Source organism: Glandiceps talaboti, chromosome 8, assembly GCF_964340395.1.
Source record: "Glandiceps talaboti chromosome 8, keGlaTala1.1, whole genome shotgun sequence".
Lineage (NCBI taxonomy): Eukaryota > Metazoa > Hemichordata > Enteropneusta > Spengelidae > Glandiceps > Glandiceps talaboti.
In genome coordinates this window covers 14696243-14723132 of record NC_135556.1, presented here as the reverse complement: position 1 = coordinate 14723132, position 26890 = coordinate 14696243, and the positions used below count along the sequence as shown (strand labels likewise).

Genomic DNA, 26890 nt, shown 5'->3' with positions numbered 1-26890 from the left:
GATAGAAAAAAGTGGATTTTTTTTGCATGTGTTGTCCAAGCTCTACAGATGTCATCCCAGTGCTATGTTATATTTATATTTGTAAATTGAACTAAATTGTATTGAATTGACAAAACAAAGGTACATATTTAGTATTCTGGAACTTGGAAGGGGTACAAGCTGAGTTTATACATGTTTAGGTGTAGTTTTTACTATATATTTAAAAGGTACTCACATTACTACACCTACTGAAGCATACCTAACCACCACTTGCAATTGACTGAACTCAAACCTGGTATTAAGATATAACTCATAAACGATCCGATGACATAATTTATGATACATATAAAAAAATATTCAGGAAATTCTAACTATGGATAATGCAATCGACTGTTCTAACAATGCCAGAAGACAATTGTAATGTTGTAGAAGACATGCAATGACATTAACATTATAATGGAACATGGTTTTAGTTAAGTATTTTCACTTTCAGAGTGAAAAGTTTATTAACTCAGCTTGTGCCACTTGAATAGAAATGCACCAATTTGACTCAGATTCAGCGTGTATAAATATTTATACCTGTTCTCACATAAATTTAACACCGTTTTGTTCACAGCTTCCTGCAAATTAACCAATCTCCTGTAATCTCTTTGACACTGGTTTACTGAAACAATAGTCAGCATTCTTTCTTTTGTTTTTCTTTATCCCCTAGACCACAATAAACAGTGATTGTTTGTGGCATTTTCTCACGAAATTACCGCCCAATGTTTTAATCATCATGTGTAACGATAGTGTACTGCAAGTCTCTTCCAATAGCAATATCACACTTTAAGGAAATATAGCAATGTTAAGTTTTTTTTCAACTTGAATGTTCTAATTTGGCCTGAAGTCAGTTTTCACTTAATTAAGCTTGTGAATAATTGATAAAGAAAAGTGTTGTTAATTATAAGGTAGATTGATTAATTACTTGCCAAGATAATATTAGAGCTCAAGAATCAAATACTGCAGAGAAAACATTTGTTGAGAGAGATGTTCATTTGTTCCAGAGATCAGAAATCGAAGAAATCAAGACTGATTATGGCCTGAAAATATTAAAATTGATATATGTATTTTTTGAAAGACTTGAAATGTATACATGCAGCTATATCCTTTCTCAGTCTCATTATAAACTGAATGTAATCATGTGTTTATTAAATTAAAGAAAATACTCATAAATATGTAATTCATTCAACTTGAAATTGGAAGAAGAAATGCTATGTTTGACGTTGCCATGCTTGAAAAGTGTTGGTATTTGGTAACTTAAGTTAGTTGACCATAGGGGGCGCTTTTCATGTGGTGGTTTCTAAGCCTTTAGCCAACACAGTCCATACCCCTTACCCGTACCTCTAACAGATTTAAACATGAAGCAAATCAAAAACTTAATGTAAGATTAACACTTTTTAATGCTGGGAATTGTTTCCAGCAAGTCCCACAAGTCTAACAGATTTAGGGGGGAGTGTACTGGGAATTGCCCTCAGCAATTTTCTTTTTATGCAGACATATACATACATAAACACAATCACGCATTTCTATAGTAATACATACAGGACTTGGACTATGTGACAGGAATAAAGATTAACACATGTTTTTTCTTTCTGCAACTCTTGCAGGCTGTAAGTGGCAAAAAATTTCCCTATACAGATTTCAGGAAAGGCCTAGAGGATGGTGTTCTTCTTTGCGAGTAAGTACAATTGTTTTCTAAAGTACTTTATTGGTAAAAGCATCAATTTATTTCATGTTTTTTATTTTGCTTGAATTGCAGGATAAATCTGTCAAATTTCAAACATTAGTAAAAATCAATTCACAAAATATAGTTGCCATGGCACATTTCATTTCATTCCTATTTTATGCAAAAATTAGCATTAAATTTTACGTCGTTTTTTTATCAACTTTAAGTAAAATGAGAAATTCAGCATAACTTTCATTTCTTTTATAAGCTATTGACATGAAAAGTATAGCTGGAAATTACATTTCATTTGATTGAAACCAGGGGAATATTATGAAAAAAGAAGTACAGGTCTAAGACTGATACTTTTCGTATAACAAAAATTATATTATACAACAAAGGAAATATGGATGTAAAATTGTGTGTAAATATTACCAATATTTTATCCCACTGTCAGTTAGATTTTAAAGTTTTGAAATGAGACCAGAGAGAAAGCTATCCACTGTTCCTCCATTCATCTTTACTTAGTTTCTACACTAAAAAAAGTTGCTAGATGTCATCCTATCCGAACTTATTATCAGCTTTCCCCTTCTTTGTCACCAAAGTAGTCAAACTAATACATCAAACTTATTTTAACAAAGGAGAGAATTTGATTTACTTTAAAAAAGGATGAAAGGGAACTAATTTTGTTAAGAAAAAGGATGAGTTTTAGGATAAACCAGTGCATGACTCAAAGTAAGGTGGCTACTTTATTATCATTTGCATTGTTGGGTTGATGTAGGTCGTTGACCTATATTGTTCAGGTATTGAATGGGGTTGTCTGAATCCAAAGATAGTGAATGGAATCAATGAGTTGAAAGATGTACAGATAAGCATTGAATAACAAACCAGCCGTGGTCCCTACACTTCATTCATTCAAATGTTATCATTTGATTGCAGTATCTTTGGACCAAAGTGTGTCTGTCGTTCAGTTTAAATTTTTTTTACAATGTAATCCAGATATTTAACTTTGATGCAGGTTACTTAAGTTTTTTTACCTCAAAGTTCTGAACAAGTCATATAAATCTGTCTAAAAATTGTTTAAATTTTCCAAATCTATCGTCATGGTTCCCATTAACTGTTTATGGGGTTTCACAACTAGAGTGTCTCTATCATAATATGAATATCTCCAAATTTGATGCTGGTAACTTTTAAGGGTTTTTCATCAAAAATCGTGAATTAATCATACCATTAGTAAAGCTATCTAAAATTTCACCATATATTGTTTCCTTCCACTGTTAAGGAGATTTTAGAACTTCATCAAGCCTTACTGTTTTTGATTATGAAAGGTAGTGAGTATTGGCAAAATCTTAATCTCTATACCAGTCATTTCCGTACCAAAATTGTACATATGCAGGACTCTGTGTGTTTCCAACATTTCCTTTCTTTGTCACCACAATTCTGAAATCTTTACCAACCCCAAACCCCCCCCAAAAAAACCCCCAAAAAAACAAACAAAAATACCTGCTGTAACCTATTGTATTGTTCTTTAAAAAAACTACTTAAGAATGCAGAGTCAATTCACATACAAAACATTTACAAAGTAAAGATTAAAGACAGAGATCTACTTGTTTTGTAAGTACAATAAAACGATTTACCCACTGTCATTTTGTGGCAGTGTTGTTGTTTTGTTAGTCTTCGTGGGTTGTGAGTTGATGAAGTCTGTACTAGTGTCTTGTACTGTGATATATTTCTTCATGGCCATCCTTACCATTTTTGCCACCTTTCCTGTGAACGTACTTGTTGATTAAGTATGGTTCTAGGAATTAAAATTACAAGGAGAAATTTTATTTTTGAAATTTATCATTTTAATACATCCACATCTTCACGTGTGTGATGTCATTCAAACACAGCAGTTAAAAAACTTTACCCTTGTGCAAGTTCAATCTGATGTGCTCACATCACATACGTTCTTTCATTTGCCTTAGCTTAGTTCACACACAGTAAACCAGTTTGCAGAATAACTGACTTGCCAAACACTTCAACAGTATAATACTTTCATTTGTATTGTGTTGATGATCAAATCATGTATATAGATAGTTTCCTGTGATGAACTAGGTAAAATTAGCATTTTTTTGGATTTTTAGTATCTGCATACACATTCTTGTTAATCATTGGTAGTGTATAAACTTTACAGATTTGTGTTTAACTTTGACTATAGGTTGATAAGAACACATTCAATCATTTAATTTACTAGGCATATATTTATACCACTCACCATTGATGCTTTTGAAATTGAGTGGCTAGACTCGATAAGTTTCCGAAAACTATTTTCTAGTCTCTCACCCACAACTTGAAATCGTTTTCCTTTTGGATGTTATCATTTGTTTCTTTTCTGTATGTTTATTTCTTGTGGGGAAAAATTTCAATTTCAATTTCAATTTCAATCTAGGCTAAAATTTGTAAATTCTATTCTATCATTGTCACAGATTGATGTCCAAAATTAAACCTGGCTGTATCAGGAAGATAAACAGATTACCCACAGCCTACGCAGGTTTGGTAAGTACTCTCTAATTAATAGTTTATGATCCAATTCTGATCTCAATGACTATGTTCCTGCATATATTCATTCTGTGGTCTCTTTTCTTAACATCAAGGGTAAAAAGAGTCAATTTGTAGGATAAATGTTATTTGATCAATCCTAGCTTTCAACCCATGCTATCCTGGCTGTTCTAGTTGTATAGCCTGTAAGCTATGTAAAAAGCTGTCTATATCTACAGTGTTGTCTGGAATAAACCATGCTCTTCTGTTTTACAATGTAGCCTGTGGAATCTTGTCTCCTGACTTGTAGTGTATAACATGGATCACACACACTGTCCAATTCTGCAGTATATAAACTTTATTCACGATTCCAAGTTGTCCGTTTACTCACTAGCCAATAATTAATTTATGATTGAAAGGATGAGGATCAAATATCATTTTTCCGTGAAAATCCCTGCAAACGATATCTCTGCATTATTCTGTGGAATATACTTATCACCCCACTGAGTTAAATTTAGAAATGATGAGATATATTATATTGTATTGAAGTATAATATAACAACACTTAACTAGAAATTATCTTACTATGTTTTTTTATTTATGAAGTACTTCATATTTATTAACTTGGCTGCAGGCATTAAAGTGGCCATATGGATTAGGACTTAATACTTATTTTGGATTTTGAATTTATAAAACAATTTTATCGTGGTTTTCTACTTGGAAAATCAATGTGAAACAACATATGCCAAGTTGTTGCTTGAAACCCAATGAATTGCAAAAGATTAATAAATGTGTAAAATGTTTGTTATTGTATGTACAATAACAAAAGTTTTTACCATGTTTTTGTCTTTTTGTAATGCATTGAATTACAAACACAGATTTGGTCAAAGTTGTTTCACATTGATTTTTCAAGTAGGAAGCCATGATAAAATTATTTTATAAATTCAAAATCCGAAATAATCCCCAATCCTCATCCATATGGCCACTTTAACTTGTTTTGATTTGATCTCATGTAACAACTCTAAAGATAATAAACACTAGTTAGCTAAACAAATTGAAAGACAATCGAAATGTAATGGATGTTAATGACTAAAGTCAACAATAACCTATCATAATGAGATTTAAGAATTCAAAGATGGCTGTGAGGCATTCATAATTGAATTATCTTTGAATGAAAAGTATCATTTGTTGAGAGAGATGTAAACATAATTAAAGATCTTTCATAAGGAAATGTGATTCATTTAGGGTTTAAAACGGGTATGTAATAATTGCAGTGAAATAAATGCTGTATACTATACTATTCTATTATAATTAGAAATTTAGATAGACATGTTTATGTGTACCACAGTCATGTCTCAACTTGTAAAAACTTTGTAAAAACACAAACAGAGTATGTATCGCTAAATACAATACAATGTGGAGAGTAATCAGATAGGAAATCTGGTTGTATCAGTTGCAGTGAATGAACACCAATTTGTGGGAATTTTTCAGTTAAAGGGGTATTTTTCAGTCCTGAGGCATCGCATTAGTGTCATCTTAATAAGGGTTACATACTAGGATCATTTTTTTGTTGTGGATTAACCTTTTCTGAAACCGTGCCAATCTAATTTTCACACCTAGATTTTAATCCTAAACCGAAGTAGGCCTTTAGTAGTTGATAGATTAGTAGATTAATATATGCATTGGAAACTCAAGGCTTCTATTACTAATATTGAACCGTATCAAATAGTAAAGTCTTCCAATATTTCATGCATTAAATTTTCAATTCCTTCTGTATACAGCTGAATCTAACAACATAAGGTATAAGATACCTAATGAATATAGTTATGCTGTGCCTCCAGAAATTCATATGTTGCTGAGATAATGTTTTTGGTCGTTGTTTTTATTTATCAATGATGGATGACTTTGAGATAATAGATTATAGTATTATAGTAATGTTTTCAAATGTCATCATTGGCATCAAGTTTTAAAGATTTTTGATAAAATCTAAATGTTACAATCCTAGTCATGGGACTGGTACAATTTACTGATGTAACAAAAAAAAGATTAGAAAGAAAATAATTAAAAGAAATAAAAAATAAAAATCAGAAGTTTATTTAATAGTATATTTGGCCACCAGTCTCATTGTACAGTATGAAAATAAAGATACAGAGAACAGTTGGAAGGAACAGTTATGACCAAGACAAAACATCACAGAAACTGAACTAAATGTTTCTATATGAACTTGTCCCTAGATTTAAAACTATATGCAGCAAATTTGGCTAGAATGTGGATTAAGTTGACAGAAGTACAAGACATTAAAATTGAAAATAAACGCCATGAATTTTCTTCATCACATGGAATGGAGAATAGAACAACACATGATTAAAAAGTGTACGTGTTTGGACTTGAGATTTCTCTCTATTTTCTATGTTGAAATGTACAAAATATGAGGAATAATCTTTTAATTGATATAATCAGTTCATCCCATATCTTTCAAATTGATAAAATTAAGGAAGTATATTATCTTACTGGTATATCTATGTTGTATACTCTACCCAAAGAACAAAATACCAGCAGATTGTCTGATTGATAATATTCAAGTATTTATGTTGTGTCTGACTGTTAAGTCTAATATCTGTACTGGCTATTGACTTTAATAGACTTCTGATAGCATAACATAGCATAACACAATTACAGAGACATTCCAATAGCATAGCATAGCAGCCCTTTAACAGAGTTTTGATAACATAGCATAGCAAACCATGCAGATATTTGTGTAGCATTTTATTTATTACTCATGTTTATATGTTTACTAGTCTAGATCTGTTTTAGCACCTAACACTTATTGCAGAAAATCCAATGAAGAATGTAGTTTTCTTAATGGATGCAACAAAAATTCTATTCTATTCTATTCTATTCTATTCTATTCTATTCTATTCTATTCTATTCTATTCTATTCTATTCTATTCTATTCTATTCTATTCTATTCTATTCTATTCTATTCTATTCATAGTATAGCAAGCCTTACACTTCTGCTAGCATAGCATGGTTATTAGTATAGTACTAGTAGAGCTGTACAGAAGTTCTGATCGTACTATAGGCCAGACAGAGGTTTTGATCATGGCAAAGCAAAGCAAGCAATACAGATGGGTTGAACTATAGCATATAGCATAGCAATACAGATGCTCTCATAGCATAGCTATTAGCATCGCATAGCTGGCCATATAGACACTCTTATAGCATAGTATAGTATTGTATAGTATTGTATTGTATAGACTTGAACCACTATCGCTACTACACTATTCAGTATTCTGCTATCCTAACTGACATTTTCGCGATAGCGAAAATTCGAAAAAATCAAAATGTCAGTTAGGATACTGGAATATAGTAGCGATAGTTGTTCAAGTCTACAGATTGGCTAGCCCTGCAGCAAGGATTTGTTGATCTACGTTGTGTAAATATACACAAGTGTGTACAGCACATAGTGTCTACCAAGTGTGACTGATATCAGCAGTTCAATCTTTACCACACCTATATGATTAAGTTGTCAAGCAGTCTACCTGTATCTCTAGACAACTAAAAACTATGTTATGTAATTTCAAAGAAAACAAGTTTTTATTTTGAGAAAATCAACTATCATGTGAACCGAAATCCAGTTCAAGACCTGTATTGAAATAATTGTTTTCGATTTTGTTATGATGCATGTTTTTTTGCACAGTTGAACTGTTTTCTCAACGAACCAAGCTTCTTTTTTTAATTGCAAGAAGTTTTTCTTTCTTTTTCAAATATTTTGTATATCATTAGTACAATATCTAAAAACCTTCCAGTGAGTGATATTTATAGTGATATTAGAAGTAATTGTTTTTATGAAATATGTAAACTTGCGTGTATACTGTATAAATATGTATGATAATCCAGTAATAACCGTACTATACAAAGTTACTATAAAAAGTTAATTAATACTATAAAAAGTTAATTATTAATACAGTTAAATCAATTTGTTAGATTATACTTCTTACTATAAAAGTGTTGATTTTTAATAAAATTAACCCTGCCATTCCAAAAATTATTTATTAATTATAATATTTTCAACATAATGCTTGTATACCTTGTTGCCAATATTCAATTAAATTAATTTATAATACCTAAATAATACATATGTTTACCATATTGAATTCTGAATAGTCGTAATTTACTTCATATGTATGCTGGTGAGGGTTCCTAGAAGTCCAATGGACAGGCCATTAGTAAATTAATCACATATATACCGGAAGTTTTGGTTCTAATATTCCCTTATCAGAGGGATTAGTTTCACTTGGTGTCATGTTTAATTGAATTAGTGTCTGACATATTGAGATATTTATTAAAAAAAAGAAAAAAGAGAAGGAAATGAGTGAAATATTGATAGAAAATTTTTTGAATAATTATCGATGTCTGTATTTTATGTAGAAATAAAATGTTGGAGATCTGGATGACTGTGAACAAGTTCAAGTTGTATGGGTTAAACTTGAAAGTAGAGAAAATTAGATTATGGGGGAAACTTGACATGATTTATTCATTGTTGTACATATGTTACCTATTAATCTCATTCACAGTATAAATGCTGGTGGAGATGAGTGGTAGGTTCACTAAACAGTCATTTTATAATGGTGTACAGAATGACAATTTATAGTTGGTTTGACTGCAAGGTTGAAGTATTTTTAAATTGTTCAGCTTGCGTTAAAATTACAAATTGCTTTGTGTAATTTGTTCATTGTGGCATATGAGAAGCCCTACCTACTGAAATGACAGCACTCTGTCATGGCTTTCATGTAAACAGTGAATGTCAACATTTTAATTAGATGCTAATGACCTATCAAACTAGGAATGCATGGTATGTGCACCATTTCAGATAATAGGGGGTGGCAGCATTCAAAAACTGTGCTCTTCGCATCAATTTAACATACTGGATAGAATCATTCACGTTGAAATTATGAGTTTATGAAGCATTCTATACTGATGTGGAATAGCTATTTCAAAGCTTTAAGTGATCTTAGTGAAGCCCCTCTGGTAAATTTGGCACCCACCCATTGAGCATTCAGAATGGAATGTTCCGCTCTGTTGACAAGCCACAAACCCTTAGATATGCAAATGAGTATTTAGTGCAACTGCTGCTGCCAGTCTGTGGACTTCCCTGCTCTAGTGTGATTGGAGTCTTTTACTGTTTTGAGGTAAGGTCATCAATTCTTACCGTCACATACCATCTGTAGATGTGAATGGAATCCCTGTCCAGTGACAAAGGGAATAATCTCAGTAATTCCTGTCTTAATATTGTATACTAAATGTTTAGGTTTGGCAATCATGGTGGTGGAAGCCACTGGGTTCTGGCTACTACTATTTTGGTGTACTGCTGATTTACATGATAGTGGGTTTGTATTTAGTGAGAGGAGATAGTGAGGAGAAAGCAGCTTACAACTTTGAATTCTATACCCTATGCCTTCACATAGAATGTACAACCTAACTTCTATCAGGAAAGATTGAAATCACAGTCAGCACAAACACAGAGATCTCAGAGTTGAGTGACAGTGGCATATGCTCACCGTTTACGTGTACCCCATATATACTTGAAGGTTTGACACTCTACCATGACACTGGGCGGGTGCACACATGAGTTGCCTAATAGCATTAGTCACACTGTTTTATCTACTGAACTCTGTGGCTGATAATGAAATTCCATCCATTGTCATTTGTGATTCCAAGGCACCTTTGAAAAGCTACTGTCATGGGTGAAATCTTTGCAAGAGACGGTGTCGCACCAAATTTCAAATTTATAATAAACTATCTATGTAGGTCACCAGGCCTGCTTTTCAAGTGTTTGCAGCTTAAACAAAAACCTCATTGTGTGTGTGAAAAGAAGGAATATTTTACATGTGAAGTTCACAGTAAAACTGTCATGCCTTTGAGTTTGTTTACCATTTCTAACAGTCCAATAAACACTAATGGAATTATCCCCATGAGGTTTACGAAGTGGGAAGATTTAGGCAGATGATACCCCAACTGGTTACATAATCATACCCTAGGCATTAAATATACATAAATTTAGAGCTTAGACGGGTGGCCTTTTGTGTTCCTAATAAGTCCAGTGGTGTTTGCATAAATATGTAAACTTGATTCCCACACTAATTTATGAAACTTCTCAACTTGTATATACATGAATTCTCAGTTCTCAGCCAGTAATAGCCCATCCTTCTCTCTCCCAGCTGCATTTCATGAAGGGGTCAGGGTGAGGTGTGTACTCTGTAGAAAATAATTTTCGTGTGGGAAGGGGTACAAAAGGAGCTATTTCCGTTAACCTTGTATCATATAGTTCAGTGTGTGAAATATAGCAATTGAGTGCCATTTCACTTCCGTTGATGTGTGTATCTTACAGTATTACCTGCTTCAATTAGGTAGCTCTTTTTTCTATTACCACAAATTTCCATTGCTGATCACCTTGCACTGTTCCAACTGTATATAATTTCATGTCATATAATCTGCTACTTCATGTCAATATTATTGTAAACCACTCTCCTTTTCCTATTGTACACTTCAACAGTCTGTTTTGAAGGCCAGCCTTCCTTGAATCAATAATTGTGATATAAGGAGTTACCTGCTAAGATGATGCCTAAGTAATCATTACGTCTAGACACATGCAAGTAGAGAAATTACTTAGTAGTAGTACAATACATAACATGAAAAAAAATCACCCATTAGTGATACGGAACCCCCCTCATTTAAAACCTTGTCATCAATTTAAACTATCATTCCAGACTTTGAAATGTAAACCTGGACATTTTCGCTGGTGTCTTATTTCCACTTATTTCGCTGGACAACAAGAACACAAAAATAAGTAGTGCCTTCTTGTACATGAACACAATGTACTAGTCTGGTAATTAGTAAAAATTAGTTTTCAAGAACTAGCTGAAGACTGCAAAAATGCAAAATTTTCTAGTGGTGAAAATATCCAAGTTTAGAGTATCTATACTATAATGTGTTAGTAGGGACATCCTATGCACACAACTACATAACGGAAATACCCCATTATGCTCAGTGAGATTTTGTATGTGCACTTTCTTTTCATTCAGGCAGTTTCATCACAGATCACCTCTCACATCTGTGAGCTGCCAAATAGCTCAAAGTTTCATCATAAACTTACATACATATCACGTCATATCTGTAAGCCGAGGGAGTACCTTACACTTTCATGGTAAACTTACAGATCAGCTGACATCTGTACAGTATTAGCTAGGAATACATACCACTCACGATACATGTTCTTGTGAACTTTGAAAAACAGCCTTCAGCAACTCTGTCACATAAAAAGTGAACAAAAACAAATTTAAAAAGAATCAAAACTGAAGCTGCTTTATTGCATATAGAGACACATGTAAGATTTAATAAGACAGAAATGAGGAAAAAGTCAGTACAAAAGTAAATATGTTTTGAGGGCGTGGACTGTTCAAGTGTTATGTGTGTAATCAGTAGCTATTACAATATTTCACTAACAAGAATGTCCCTTTGTGTATACAGTAAAGTTCATGTTTATAAATAATCATTTGTCATAAAGTCCTTGACAATCTCCCAGGCTAACAAGTACCATAGGGGTTATAATTGGTTGGCAAATAGTCTCTCTGGATTGAATGGTCTTTCTGAATTATGGTCTCTCAGGATGGAATGGTCTTTCTGGATTTTTAGATTCCATGGAATAGAAAGTGATATAGGGGTTATTTATTGGTGTCTGTAAATGGTCTTTCTCAGAACATATTCCGTGGAATAGACAGTAACATAGGACTTATCTGTTGGTCACAAAATGGTCTCACTGAATGATGAATTCCATGGAATAGAAAGTAACGTAGGAGTTATCCATTTGGTCTGTAAATGGTCTCTCTCAGGATATATTCCATGGAAGAGACAGTAACATAGGATGATATATTCTGGATTATAAATTCCAGGGAATAGATACTTTTTTGTATGCAAATCACAGCTAAACCTAGGAGACATGTCTGGCATTATTCATAAAGTGAAATATTTCCATCACATCTCATCACAGGATTTTTAATATTCTGTGATGGATGAATATAGATTAGTATTTACCAGATTATATGCAAGTGAGTAGACAAATGTACGTGTCCTGACTTTAAGTGTCTGTATTGAGCTGCACTTTTCAAAGTAAGATGTGTTTGGAAACAGTTTTTGAAGGAAGGCCAGGTTTTATTCCCATGTACATCATATTATATTCAAATTTATGTTAATATATAACACTTTATATGTATGGTGGGGCTTGGCTTAATACCAATTGGAAATAGGAGTCGGAGTAGACTTGGAAGGACAACGAAAATTCAGAAAACCAAAATGTCAGTTAGGATAGTGCAGTGTTTTTGCTAAGGTTGGGAACCCAGGTAAGAGGAAGGGTAAAATGGATAAACATGGCAGCGCTTCCCCATAAAAATTAAGTCTGGTAATTTTGTTTGGGAACCGAGGTAAAATGACATGGGAACCCTGGTAGATTTTTACCTACTTACTGCCCTTTGCAAAAACACTAGTGGAATAGTGGAATAGCGATAGTCCTTCAAGTCTACAGGTAGGCTAGCATGTGACTGACTTCATGATGGAACATGCAGGTACTATAGGGATGAAATAGTTAAGTTTTAACAATAATTGAAATGGGATCATAACAGCAGTCTTCCTGTAATTGATTTATAATATGTTCCTTTCCCCCATGAGATACATACATTGTATGCTACTTATTAGAACTACTCATTCTTACAGTTCATCAAAGACTTGACTTGAATTAAAAAGTCTCTTAACTTTTGAAAAGCTCATTTGCAGAAATTCAGGAGGGGATAAACCACTTTCTCACATTCAATAAGCTCCCTTTTCATGGACTATTGACCCCTTTCTCATATTTTATATGACTACAAAATGATTAATGAGAGAAAGGGGAAGAAGGTGAGGTAAGGAAGACCTTGATCCGAGACAGACAACACAAGTTATATTACATAACATTCAAATAATCATGTTGCCTGTCTACTGATTTGAAGTTAGACCAGAAACATGTCATGGTCTCACTACATGTACAACTGCTGACATCAGACTGTTGACAACAGAACCTGTTACAAACAGGGACAGTAAACAAATGAATTGGATTAATTACTCCTGGTAAAGCATGTTGAAAATACAGAGAGACATGTACCAGTATTACATTTCATCATTTGATAACAACAGTTGTATGGCCTCTTTTCATAATAGTTCACATTCACAAACAAACTTGAAGTTCCCATGGCTATTCATGTACATGCAAAGAGGCCATAAAAGTGTTCTTATCAAACCATGAAATGTAATACAAGTCTCTGTATTTCCAACATGCTGTGCCAATTATTATTAATCACATTCATTTGTTTACTTTGTTCCATTCTTCAATGTCTGAAGTTGTTTCAAAGTTATTCTTTGAGAAAGTTGGACCATGGCAAGTCTAGGCTAGCAGGATCTGTGACTCAGTGCTACACTCCATGCAATATTAGGGATAATGAAAGAGTGTGGCTGGGTCAGGCTACCACTGATCATGCAATGATTTAAAGGATGGGAGATTTATGAAGATGAAAGTATTTTAATAACAGACATATTTCTAATAGAGGAACTCTGTTTTTCAGTTCAGGAATATAGTGCTATTGGTCACCAACCTTGGGCTACCACTTTCTGAAATTGGTAGCCCACTAGGACTACCAAAGCAAAAAAAGTTAATTTCAAGCTCTGGTATAAATCCAGTCAGTAGACAGGCCAATAATTATGTTTACAATGTAAATTACATGTACCCTGAATTGTAAATCATGGCGATTAGTTTAGATAATTCCAAGTTAGATTTCACAAAAAATGTCAGGCACTGTTTATTTTGTATTCAGAGAATGTACATCCACTTCCACATCACTAGTATCAAATTGACCTGAGACAATGAACCCCAAGACTTATTTGTTTGTATTTCATTAGTCTATCCTGGTTTATATTTGGCTTAGATAGGTTCCCAATGCCTTCTGTATGGTGTCATGGATAAGCTTATCAATTTCCAATCACAACTTCCTTTTCCTGGTTATATTTGTTTTTATAGTCCCAGTAATGTTGAGTAGTTATTCCCTGGATGCATTGACTATTAGGTGAACCCTGGATGATTCTACTTCCATTAGCTATTGCTGTAGTTATCTCTTTTTCATCTCCCTTGCTTTTGGCTTGATATATTTGGTTTCGTCGTGGCGTTTCGAATAAAAAAATCTACCAGCTGTTGACTGGAATGTACTCTGTGTGATGATATGTCATATTTTGTAGATGTTTCTGAACAAGTTCAGCTACGTGACTATACACTGCATAGAAAAACTAACTTGTACAGTTTATTTGCATGAAATAAAAACATGCACGTGATTATGTCTCTCATATAATATCTAACTTTTTGAACCATGGGTCCATTGGCTATCATATTTCATGACCTGGGTATCAGATTCACTGATGATATGTCTCATCTGTAACATTCTGTTTTGTACTTTCTTTTTTGGTAACAGCCCACGTCACATTTGAGTTAAAACATGGAATAGATGTGCAGTTCAAAACGTTAGACCGACAGTAACCAGATTTTTGAGCTGAATATTTTTTTGAGCCCCACTACTGCCATTTGTTTTCCATTGACAAGATGTGAATCATTGTTGTGCCCCTCGGTCTACACCACTCTATCAATGGGGACCTGGTAGGATAGGGGGTGCTGTTTAAAGGATTTAATTCTGTGGTATATATTTACATGTATAGATGCAACAGTGATTGCACATGTGTATATTCCCAAGGAGTTGAAGCACAGTGGACACTGTCATTATAGGTTTGTACCAGGGATAAAACGTTAGTACAACCAATAACACTGAAGTAAAGCACTTTCTGTATGTGCTACACTAGCACCCATATCAAATGTAAAAGTATACTGTTTCAATTGGTTTATTTACAAGCCTAGCATGTGGCCTTTCTAATATGGTCAATTAGCAAATGAAATAGTATACTTTTATACTTGATATGGATGCTGTAAACGTTTGTGGTACATGTACATACAGAAAACTGTCTTACTTTGGTGTTATGGGTTGTATAGTGCTTTGAGCAATATGTTATAAAGTGTTATGAAAGAATGGCATTTGTTATTAATTCTATCAGTTGTTATTGAACCATGAAATAATCTATTTGTGCCTGTCAGATATGACTAAAGAAAGACGTACTCATGACATTTAGGTTAATAACACTGAACACACCAATCAATTCTTAAAATGTTTGTACCTAACTTGTTAATTCAGTTCACCAGGAAACTTAAATTGCTTTCAATAAGGAAATACTTGTGTGTTAATTAATAGCCTCATTGTTTGTATGTTTACTACATTGTAGCTTTTGATATCTGAGTGCAAGTACTAGATGCCCCAGGCTGGCTTAACACCCCCTTCAGCTCCTTTCTACCATAAATGAGAATCAATGTTGATGTATCAAGATGAGATCAGTGTAGATTATAGCTGTGATAAACAAAGTCTGACTCATTTTAATATAAATTGAGTTGTTAGGACAGGAGTTTGGTAGAATTAAGTCTCCATAAACTGCCCATGAAATTGAAGAATTCCATGTATGTGAACACAGATACCATAGTGTATAGTTTCAGGTTTCAGTCTCATAAATATACTATTATACATGTCAAGATTGTTATTGTACTTGGGGTAGAACATCACAGTGATCTTTCTGGAGTTGTCGGTTTATATGAGCTATATACACAGCAATTGTGTTTTGCTAAGAATTGATTATCCAGATCATGGTTTTAATTAAAGGCCTATGTTTCAGTCCCTGGTCATTGCATTAGTGTAACCGTTCTTTTGTTCTGGACCAACTTTTTCTATAGCTCTGCCAATCAAACATTTGTCACACTTAGATTGTAATCCTAGTCTAAAGTGAGCCTCTAAAAAGAAGTCACTTTTATCGGTAAATTTTTGTCATTCACAGACATGGAATATTGCAATATAAATTTCATGCTGTAACCACTAAATTGACGCATCGTACATTACCCAATAAATAGCATATCCCATTTGATAAACAGTATGAAAAGTTCAGCCAAGTCTTGTTGATATTAATAGCGTTTTCCTTACATTTCCTCATACATTGTTTATAAGATATTACATTGCTTTTCAATGGTTTATTTCATCCTCCCAGGAAATTCTTTGTGAGTGAGTGAGTGAGTGTTGGTTATATATTTGATTTGACACTGGTTGAAGGTCAAGATATCCATTGTCTCTCACTTGGTTGAGAGTTTTCAGGGAACAAAAAACGTGATTAGAAATTACTTTGTTCTTGCCTAACAAAGAAACTTTGTTGAAAAGTGCTCATAAAATATTTTCAATTGTGTTCAATGACTTCTGGTCTTTGGAGATAAAACTGATGAAGGACATCCTGTCATTGAATTGTATGGTGTTCTACCTTTACAGTCACGATGTACATTTACATCATAGGCTGTTGTAAGGCATGACTGGACAGATGCTTTCTATGTTAACCTATGTAATGAGTAAGAGATTTTAAACTTCAAAAAGTTGTCAGTTTGACACGAATTTTTAAGCATGTCCATACTACAAAATCTGATTCGGATCCAATTCGATCTTCCCATCCATATTTTGTGGTTAATTCGTATCTAATTTGAATTAACTGATCCAGGTCGAAGCCTACTATGAGTGGTGGTTTCGATCCGGATCAAAGTAATTCAAATCAGATCACAATCAGTTTTGCCTGGTGTGGACAGATGCGTACTCAAGTGAAGTACTTTGATAATAAGTAATCTGCATCGAAGCTGGTAGTGTGTGGACAGGTACACTAGCGTTATTCAAATCAAATCCATCTTTCAATTTGATATTGTAGATGGAAAGTGGATTCGATGCAGAATAAAGTGATCTGGATCAGTTTAATTCAGACTGGATCCGGATCAGATATGGACAGGGCTTTTGTATCCCTATCCAAGTAGTGTTGCCATAGATATCAGTTTCATAATGGTGTGTTGATATCATAGAATCATATTATGAACAGTTACATTTAGTGTATGTTGTTCAAAATTTGATCCTGTTACTATACATAATCCTAGTGTATAACTCCATACATAGTTGGTGGCCTGCCATATTACTAAGGCATATCAATATCGTAGTCATATTTCATAAATTATCCTTGGATATCACTATCAGTAAGTGTTAATCCATCATATTTTGTTTATTATGATGCCAACAATTTTCACATTTCAAAAATACTTTATGTAAGAAATATACGCAAAATATGTAATGTGTAGGACTTGAACTCAGATTACAGAACATTGAGTTATTAAATATGTAATGTATAGGACTTGAACTCAGATTACAGAACATTGAGTTATTAAATATGTAATGTGTAGGACTTGAACTCAGATTACAGAACATTGAGTTATTAAATATGTAATGTGTAGGACTTGAACTCTGATTACAGAACATTGAGTTATTAAATATGTAATGTATAGGACTTGAACTCAGATTACAGAACATTGAGTTATTAAATATGTAATGTATAGGACTTGAACTCAGATTACTGAACATTGAGTTATTAAATATGTAATGTATAGGACTTGAACTCTGATTACAGAACATTGAGTTATTAAATATGTAATGTATAGGACTTGAACTCAGATTACAGAACATTGAGTTATTAAATATGTAATGTATAGGACTTGAACTCAGATTACAGAACATTGAGTTATTAAATATGTAATGTATAGGACTTGAACTCAGCTTACAGAACATTGAGTTATTAAATATGTAATGTATATGACATGAACCTTGGATATTAACCATTATATTACTAATATAAAGGGCTGTGTTTCAATCCCTGGGTCATTGCGATAGTGATATCTTAATAAGGATTACATAGGATCATTCTTTTGTTTTGGACATAGTCCCTCTATCGGACAGACGTGTTCTGGGCAAATTTTTTATAGCTGTGCCAAACAAGTGCTTTCTCACCTCGATTTTAGTCCTTATCCAAAGTTGGTCATTAGGGATGTTTGACATTGCCTAGCTACAGCTGTTCACTAGTTTGATCATGTGAATCATTCACCATGTGTTGACCATACTACATATATTAATTGTGTGAGTATTAATGTTTAGATTGCGTGCCATAATATAGTACAATAGGGCAATGTAAGGTCAGAAATTGACATAAAACCCCTGCTGTCAACCTCTAGTGCTGAACAACAAGAGAGGTATGGATATGACGTGTCAATTGCATGAAAAGACAATGAAGAGCCCTCGAGTCTATATTATACGTTTCCACATTCAGTAGAGGGATGTATATGTAAGCGACATAACAAATTAACATTTCAATTTCAATTATTTGAATCTTGACATTATGGCTGCAAAGATGACATGGTTCCAACTTTTGGATCTTCCCATATTTATGATCGAATGGAATGGTTCGTTCTGTCCTTAAAAAAGTACAACATAGTTGACCCTGAATAGCAGCTCTGTTCCTGCTTTTTGACCCGCAATGACCTTTGTCAACACCAGTTTATAAATTAGCCAGTACCCTTTCAGTGTTCTCAATGACACACCTGAGTTATATCTCCATGTAAGTTCTCTCTAGTTGACATGAAGTACACTTACTGTGACTTAGCTATGTGCTAGATAGTCAGTATATGATACTCTGGGGATGTATATCGATATGTAATCTCCTAATGCCAAGGTTAGTAGATAATAATGTATATATGGATAATCTCCTAATGCCAAGGTTGGTAGATAATAATGTATATATGGATAATCTCCTAATGCCAAGGTTAGTAGATAATAATGTATATATGGATAATCTCCTAATGCCAAGGTTAGTAGATAATAATGTATATATGGATAATCTCCTAATGCCAAGGTTAGTAGATAATAATGTATATATGGATAATCTCCTAATGCCAAGGTTAGTAGATAATAATGTATATATGGATAATCTCCTAATGTCAAGGTTTATTATTTACTGATTTGTGTTGTGAATATTTGGATCAAAATTGCAAATTCACAGATTTTTGTCGGTTTTCGAAATTATTAATTGTTATAATATGACTATCATGTATTATACCTTGTATGGGGTTTGAATGGGTTTGATGAAATTTGTGTAAATTGGAACAGTTACAGTTATGTGAAGGTATTAATGGCATACATGTATGTAGAGACTGGCAATGATGGAAAGTTGTATAACACACACACACACACACAGACAGACAGACAGACAGACAGACAGACAGACAGACACATACATGTAGACACACTGACAGGTTCAGACAGACAGACAGACAGACAGACAGACAGACAGACACCACAGAAATCAACACAGACAGACAGACAGACAGACAGACAGACAGACAGACACCACAGAAACCAACACTCTAGGCTCACTTTTTCATGTCTGGTTAATTTTTCTGTGCAAATATAAGTTAGTATTGTTGGCAAGAAACCAATCATATAGATATGTTAATTTTTGAACACACCTATGCCCACATCCAAGGACATAGCTTTTTGTGTTTCCCAAAAGGCTATAACTGTTGAAGTTAGATAACACTTATACAGAAATATATATGACAAACGCCTGATCTGTGAAGGAGTGGAGCAGTTAGGGTGTGTCAGTGTCAAGTCATAGCAGGTACACACCAGTATTTTATTAACTTTCAGTTTACCAGCGCCCACAGGTTGTACAAATATATCCACAGACAAGTGGTAGGTAGTAATTCTAGAAGTGTCTGCTATTGTTGTAAAGTTGGGTGTAGACCTACCATTATGCTAACTCGTATATACTGTTCATTATGTGGGTCAACTCGTAAAGTTATGGCACATTGTAAGAACAGAACTCCTCCCTAACTACCTGTACAAGTAGGTAAATACCACTACTTCTAATGCATTTATCCTGTGCGGGTTCAGTAATGTTCAGGAAATGTAACATAGCAGAGTTCCTGCACTTACCCCCCAAAAACTTGAAACAATTACCATAGACCCTCGTGGAGGGTATATGAACAAACCAAGGAAACTATTGTTACACTGCAGTTATGTGAAAAGAAAAATTTCAATGTAATATTACTGTGAAACAGAAAAGTCATTGCTTGGATTAGAACGTATGCCTGTTTCACACATGCACTCACATATATTACACACACACACACACACACACACACACACACACACACACACACACACACACACACACACACAACAGCAAGGCTTTCATAACAGAAAAAAACTACAAACCATGACTCCAAGTTTAACCAACAAATTATTATATTTTATTTTGAACACTTCAACAGTACTGTGCTATACAGAAAGATATATACATGTACATGTACATGTACATAGTACATTTGTACATACGACTGGAATTCCAGACAATTCCCCCATGAAAACATAGCATACAATGTAGTCACCCTTTTAACTAAAAAATAACAAGTACAAAATGTAGTGTATAATGTCCATAGTCTGTGTACATGTATGTGGTGGTGGCACATACTGGATATATCATTTAAGACTTGACTTCTCGGCTTATTTGTGCCATAAAATTAGTCAACACACTGACAGGAGAATTCCAAATGCTATGATAGTTTGAAGGCATACACTCAATGTTAACAGGTAGGACAATACACCTTGCTCTCAGGGGCACCCATGTATTGATTGGGATCACTTACTAACAAGTTGACTGAGAACTCCTGTATTGTATCCTGGAGAAGAAAAACCTTTTGTTGAGGTTATGGAGAATAGAAAAAAAAACTAGGCATAGCCCCAGAGAACGTAGCTAAGTGTAGTAGTGGCCATTATTTAGCCAGAATGTGACATTGTTTGGACTACTTGTATTACTACATAATTCTACCGGTAGCAGTGGTTTCCCACCAACATTTTGCAGTTGTAATGAATATCAAGCTCATATCCGATATGTGTTAAATGTTATAATAATACTCGGATTTTCTTTCCACTGACAAACTTGATATAGGCTATACTTTGAATTCATGCTGGAAATGGAATTTAAAAATACTAAAATATTTGTATTTTATAGTTGTCCAGTGAGAAAGATATACCATGAAAATAGATTTCTACTCATATTCTCAGACGTACATATGTTTTACAGTGTCTGGCAATATCATTTCCGTTCATGGAGTGCTTACAGGGACAGTATACCGTACAAATACAAATTCAGGTTCAGTAGCAATACCTAGATTTATACAACACTTGTGAACCACATCTCTGGTATCTTCATACTGTTCACTAGTATGTAACTCATGGCCACTACTGCGATATGTCATTTTCCTAGAACAAGACAGCGTAGGCTCCAGGTTTTATCATGCTCAAACGTGTCTATATTTAGCCTTCTATCTGATGTCTCAAGGTATCTATACAGATGTGCATGTACTTTATTTGTTGTGGTGACAGATACCTGTACATGTATATATGACAGTTGTCCTCAGATTTGGATGTTTTTGCATACTTTTATTTGTTGTGTTTGTTGCGCCAGATACCAATATTTTATTTTATTTTATTTGTTGTTTGTGGTGTTGTATGCCCATATGTGACAGTTATCTACAGATGTGCATGTACATGTATGTGTGTATACCATTTACCATATATGTTGTGTTTGTGGTGCCAGATATCCATGTGACAGTTGTCCTCAAATGTGGACATTAACATTCCGCTGTGGTCATTACATTGTCTGGATCATTACATATTGAACAATGTCACAGCAGGGGTAGCTGCCATAAACTAAGATTAAGCTGCAGTGAAGCCCTTGACCTTAACAACTTTTAGTATACAATACTGTGTGAGAAAGACTCCTTCTTAATCATGTTAATGGTTATTTCTAGATACCAGCTGTCTTGTTACCATCAACATAGATGGCTCAGAATTTTTGGAAATGTTTGAACCCTGCCCTAGGCATTTCAGGAGTCGGCAGGAACTGTGACCTAGGCATTCATATATTCCAATATAACAACTGTTAGCATTATTTAATCTCTCTCTCAGCTGTCAGGATTGTACATCCAGTATACTCAGTATGTTTTACTTCACTGTGATGGAATGCTGCTAAACTGCTTTAGAGATACCAGGGCTATGTTAATCATTTCACACATATGTAAAAACCGAGTAGAAATTCTATCCTCATGCTGTGGTACTTCATGTAGGTCATATCGTATCATATCATACCAATAGTGGATTCAACTAAAGTCTGTATATGAATACACAACCATAAAGCAGATAAAACAGTAAACATTAAAAAAGGAGACAGAGGGGATGGCCCAAATATTTGTTACTCATTTTGGCTAGTATCTTAATACCCAGGATTTTACTCTGGTTAACACACAGATTTGATTGTATTACAAAGTTCAAAGTTTACAAACTGTAACCTTGCGTGTCACTCTTATCGTGTTAGCTAGCAGTTCACTGGATAGTTTCGCGTCATTCATATGTTTTCCTTTTAGCCTGCAGGTAATTATACATTACACAAGTTGTCTATATGAAGCAAACTTCATGCATAATGTTATCGACTCTGTAATTAAGAAAGTGGAATTGCGTACTTTGAAAGGAATAATGCCATGTGTATTGTTTCAGTGTGCTTGTTTTAAGGTTGTGGAACCCAGGTAATGGAGGAGGTACATGTAGTAAAACTTGTACAGATTCTGTACTTTGTACAGTTATCCCTGTAATTTCCTCAGGGGAACCTGTTGCTCATTGACAAAAACACCACTTTGTGGAGAGGCATACTAGTGTGTAGTCACACAGACTTTGTATTCAAAAGTATGAAACTAGGACAAAATAACAAGTTAAGGTCACACCAATATGAAACTTAATATCTTATTTTATTTGTGTATTGTTATTTTTTTCACAGGATAACGTAAATCAATTCCTACGTGCATGTGAGGAGCTAGGATTATCCGGGTCACAATTGTTTGATGCTGGGGATCTCCAAGATATCACCAGGGGCAGGTGAGTTTCATTTAAAAGCATAAGTACACTTACAGTCATGTAATAGCTCTGTTTACAATTTGTGTTTCTTTGCACCTGTGACTTTGATAAGTCATTTTGTGTTACAGTACCTGTCTCTGTTACAACTCCTTTAGAGCAGTAAACCAGACGCAGTCCACTAAACAGACAAGTTGCTGTACTGGTCTTGTCATTCATGGACCATCACACTGGTATATAACTGTATGTAATGTTATGTTGGTAAACAACATGTTCATCTGAGATATCCGAAATTCAAATTTCTACTCACAGAGTCAAACATTTTTGGAATTGAATCCCATATTTTAAGCTGACATCTCATCAGCATTGGCAGGAGTGATTTGCATTGGGGCTGTTATTTTGGGTATTGCTTCCAAATTTTTTTTGAATCTGTGAGTAGAAATTTTCATTTGTACCTTTGAACCCAGAGTCTATGAATATTCATTCTGACAACAGAATTGTGTGTGTCCAGTTTGTCCACACTGCATGTATGTATAATATAGCACTGCACTGGTATTATTAACCCAAGATAACAGACACAGACACACAGACACACACACACACACACACACACACACAGACACACACACACATACACACACACACACACACACACACACACACACACACACACACACACACACACACACACACACAAATCCTTTGTAGTATAGAATCCAGTCTGTGCATAGGGGACAGGAAGAACAATATTTAAGAATCTACAGTCTTCCTTTATATCTGTCTATTTTTACTTCTTTTTTCTACTTTTAGTGAATTAGCTGATGACAGATAAAGATACGAGATAAAGTAGTGGAAGTAAAACACACTAGTCATACATAGAATCGTCTTTATTAAGTAAAGTAGGAAAACAAAGTAAAAATATAAAGAAAATTGCAGATTCTCAAATATTATTCTTTCTGCCCCCTGTAGTCTGTGCAGTTTATTAAAGTGTTCACTTATGTACTGTACATATATATAAGATCGCGGTGACATTCATTACACAGATTTGAATCTAGGCTACATCCTACAGAGTTCTCACAACCTACTATGTACATATACTGGTAATAACTAAATATGTTGTCAACATACTAAACCTGAAAAAGTTTTTGCTAAAGACTTATTTTCGCTCATTTCGCTAGAAAACAAAAATGCAAAAATAAGTAGTGACTACATATGAACACAACACAGCAGTCTGGTAATTTAGTCAAAATTAGGCTTTGAGAACTAGTTGAAGACTGTAAAGTTGGAATTTTATTCTAGTGGTGAAAATGTCTAAGTTTGACAACTCTGTGGTATGATGTGTATGTATAACCTAGATTTTAACATAATAAAGTAATGTAGGCCTATCAAATTCAGTCTACATTGCTATAAAAGTTCATCTACTCCTAGCCCTAATTTCCAGAATTTGAACCCAAAATAATTAACTTATGTAGTAAAATTAGGAGTATTGATAAATATTTTAGAGTTAAAATTATTCAAAAAGTCATGGAAAAGTGTACTGAAATGTAAGGAATGTGTTTTTCCAGAGTTTGTTGTCTGTCAAGGTCACAAGACAGGTGTTTGTCAAGGTCACATGACAGGTGGTTGGTTTATGCACTTAACCTCTGACCCATAACACAGACTGATATCTTAACAAATCACATGTGCATAGTTTAGCTGTGTTTTGATGTTGATAATGATAATGGTGCATTTATATGGGAATAGGGTATTTTTACAATGTGTGACCCATCAGTGAAATTTGACTGCCCTATTTAGCAGAGATCATTGATAATTTGTAGGGGTCACTGACATTTGAGCCAGTTAGACGTTGATGAAACATTTCACTCAGCATCATGAATGAAGTATTAAAATATTATGCTACAGTGTTGGTAATTTTGCGTGCGTGTGTGTGTGTGTGTGTGTGTGTGTGTGTGTGTGTGTGTGTGTGTGTGTGTGTGTGTGTGTGTGTGTGTGTGTGTGTGTGTCTATGTGTGTCTGTCTGTGTACCATATGTGTGTCTGTGCGTGCGTGTGTATGTATGTGTGATGTACAAAATACATATTTGATATGGCAATGCCAATAAAGTAATGTGAAATATGAATGTATTGATATGTTTGATGTTGTAATCTATATATACACAAATGTATCAGTATCAGGAAAGTTATACTAATTGTTGATTTATTAATACAAATATAATATCATATACAAATATCATATGACAATGTCAATAACTTAAGTAGATGTAGCATACATCATGACAGCTGTTACAAAATAATAATAAAAAAGATTTAAAATTAATACATGGACAGCTGATACTAAATTTATTGACCCATATCATATGTGATCTCTATACATTTCATGAATAAAGTCAGTTCTTTCTGATGTAGTGTATGCCACACAGTTTGCCAGGGTTGATTGCAAAATTGTTTACAAAAATCATCCATTTGTCTGTTGATATTAAGCCTTATCAAAATTTTTATTTTGCAAAGTGCTCCTTTAATTTCATAATCTTCGTTGTATTTGGATAAAAGTGATAATAACAAAAAATCAATGCACTCTTCCCACTTGATATTTATAAGTATTCGCTTTATATGAAATACAAACATTACCGGCCCAAATATGGACATATGTGCCTTCAGATTTAGGTGTTGTTCACTTTCTTTTGTCAAATTATGATCTGATCTGTATGTATTTAACAAATACATATATTGAGGGCAGTGGCAGGTAATATTAACAGTTGGAATACGTGTACCAGACTCTTTAGGAACAGTCCATCCGAGTTGATACAAGTAACTGCCCCTAGCTAGTTGCACATATTTGTACCTCTGTATTGAACTATGTTCACCCTTTCTGACCTGTGTATGCTAACCAGTGCCTGTGACTATTTACCATATTGTGGTCTGAATGCCAACGTGGTCTGAAAGATTTGATGAAGTGTATCACTAGACTAGAACCATATTGAGATACATGTACTTTGTTAGCCTGGCGGCCATGCTGTTGAGGTATGTAATTCGCCCAAAACTGACCAAGTACGGGCAGAGTTACGAGCTCGTAAGTCTCAAGTACGAGTGACGTCGGAACTCGTAATTTCCATATACGGGTGACGTCATACTCTTGCAGTTGGCCTAATTTTCGATGAGTACGCAGAGGACTCACGCTTGTCGTATTCCGTCGCAGCCTGATTGTGAACCTACCCAGTTGTTATTGCTCCGTAGTTTACCCAGAAAAGCAGCAGACAGCCGTGCAATGAAACAGAAACCCCTGACTTCGTTTTTCTGAACTTTATTTTTTCTTCTCATTGAGTGGCTAAATTGCGGACACATCGTTCTATACACATTGATACAATTTGATTACATTTACAAGTCAGTGAACACTATTTATAGATGCAACCATGACAACAATACGTTCTTATCAGCTGTCCACCACGTCGTCGTCTTTCTTGTAAATACGTTTTTTGATTTATTCTACACATATTCAATTCAACAATCTTATATTCAACTCTGTATTTAGTTTTAGTATTAAATAAGTACAATTCATTAAAAAGGGTTTCTATGTAGTACGGTACGTTTCATTTGTCTGAGATTGCATGTAACATATGTGTAAGTGTGATATGCAGCGTACGTGTACGTTCATTCTGTATGAGTGACGTCACTCGTACTTGAGACTTGCGAGCTCGTAACTCTGCCCG

At 34.2% G+C, this 26890-nt stretch overlaps 1 protein-coding gene across 7 annotated transcripts in view; it reads left to right on the top strand.

The window, feature by feature from the left end:
- The window catches only part of LOC144438507 (uncharacterized), an 86676-nt gene that overhangs the window by 18241 nt on the left and 41545 nt on the right, over window positions 1-26890 (top strand). For all 7 annotated transcript variants that reach the window (XM_078127561.1, XM_078127564.1, XM_078127565.1 and 4 more), the window contains exons 2-4: window positions 1629-1699; window positions 4153-4222; window positions 23111-23208. In XM_078127561.1, the coding sequence (XP_077983687.1) occupies window positions 1629-1699; window positions 4153-4222; window positions 23111-23208 (239 nt within the window). The remainder of the gene's footprint in view (window positions 1-1628; window positions 1700-4152; window positions 4223-23110; window positions 23209-26890) is intronic.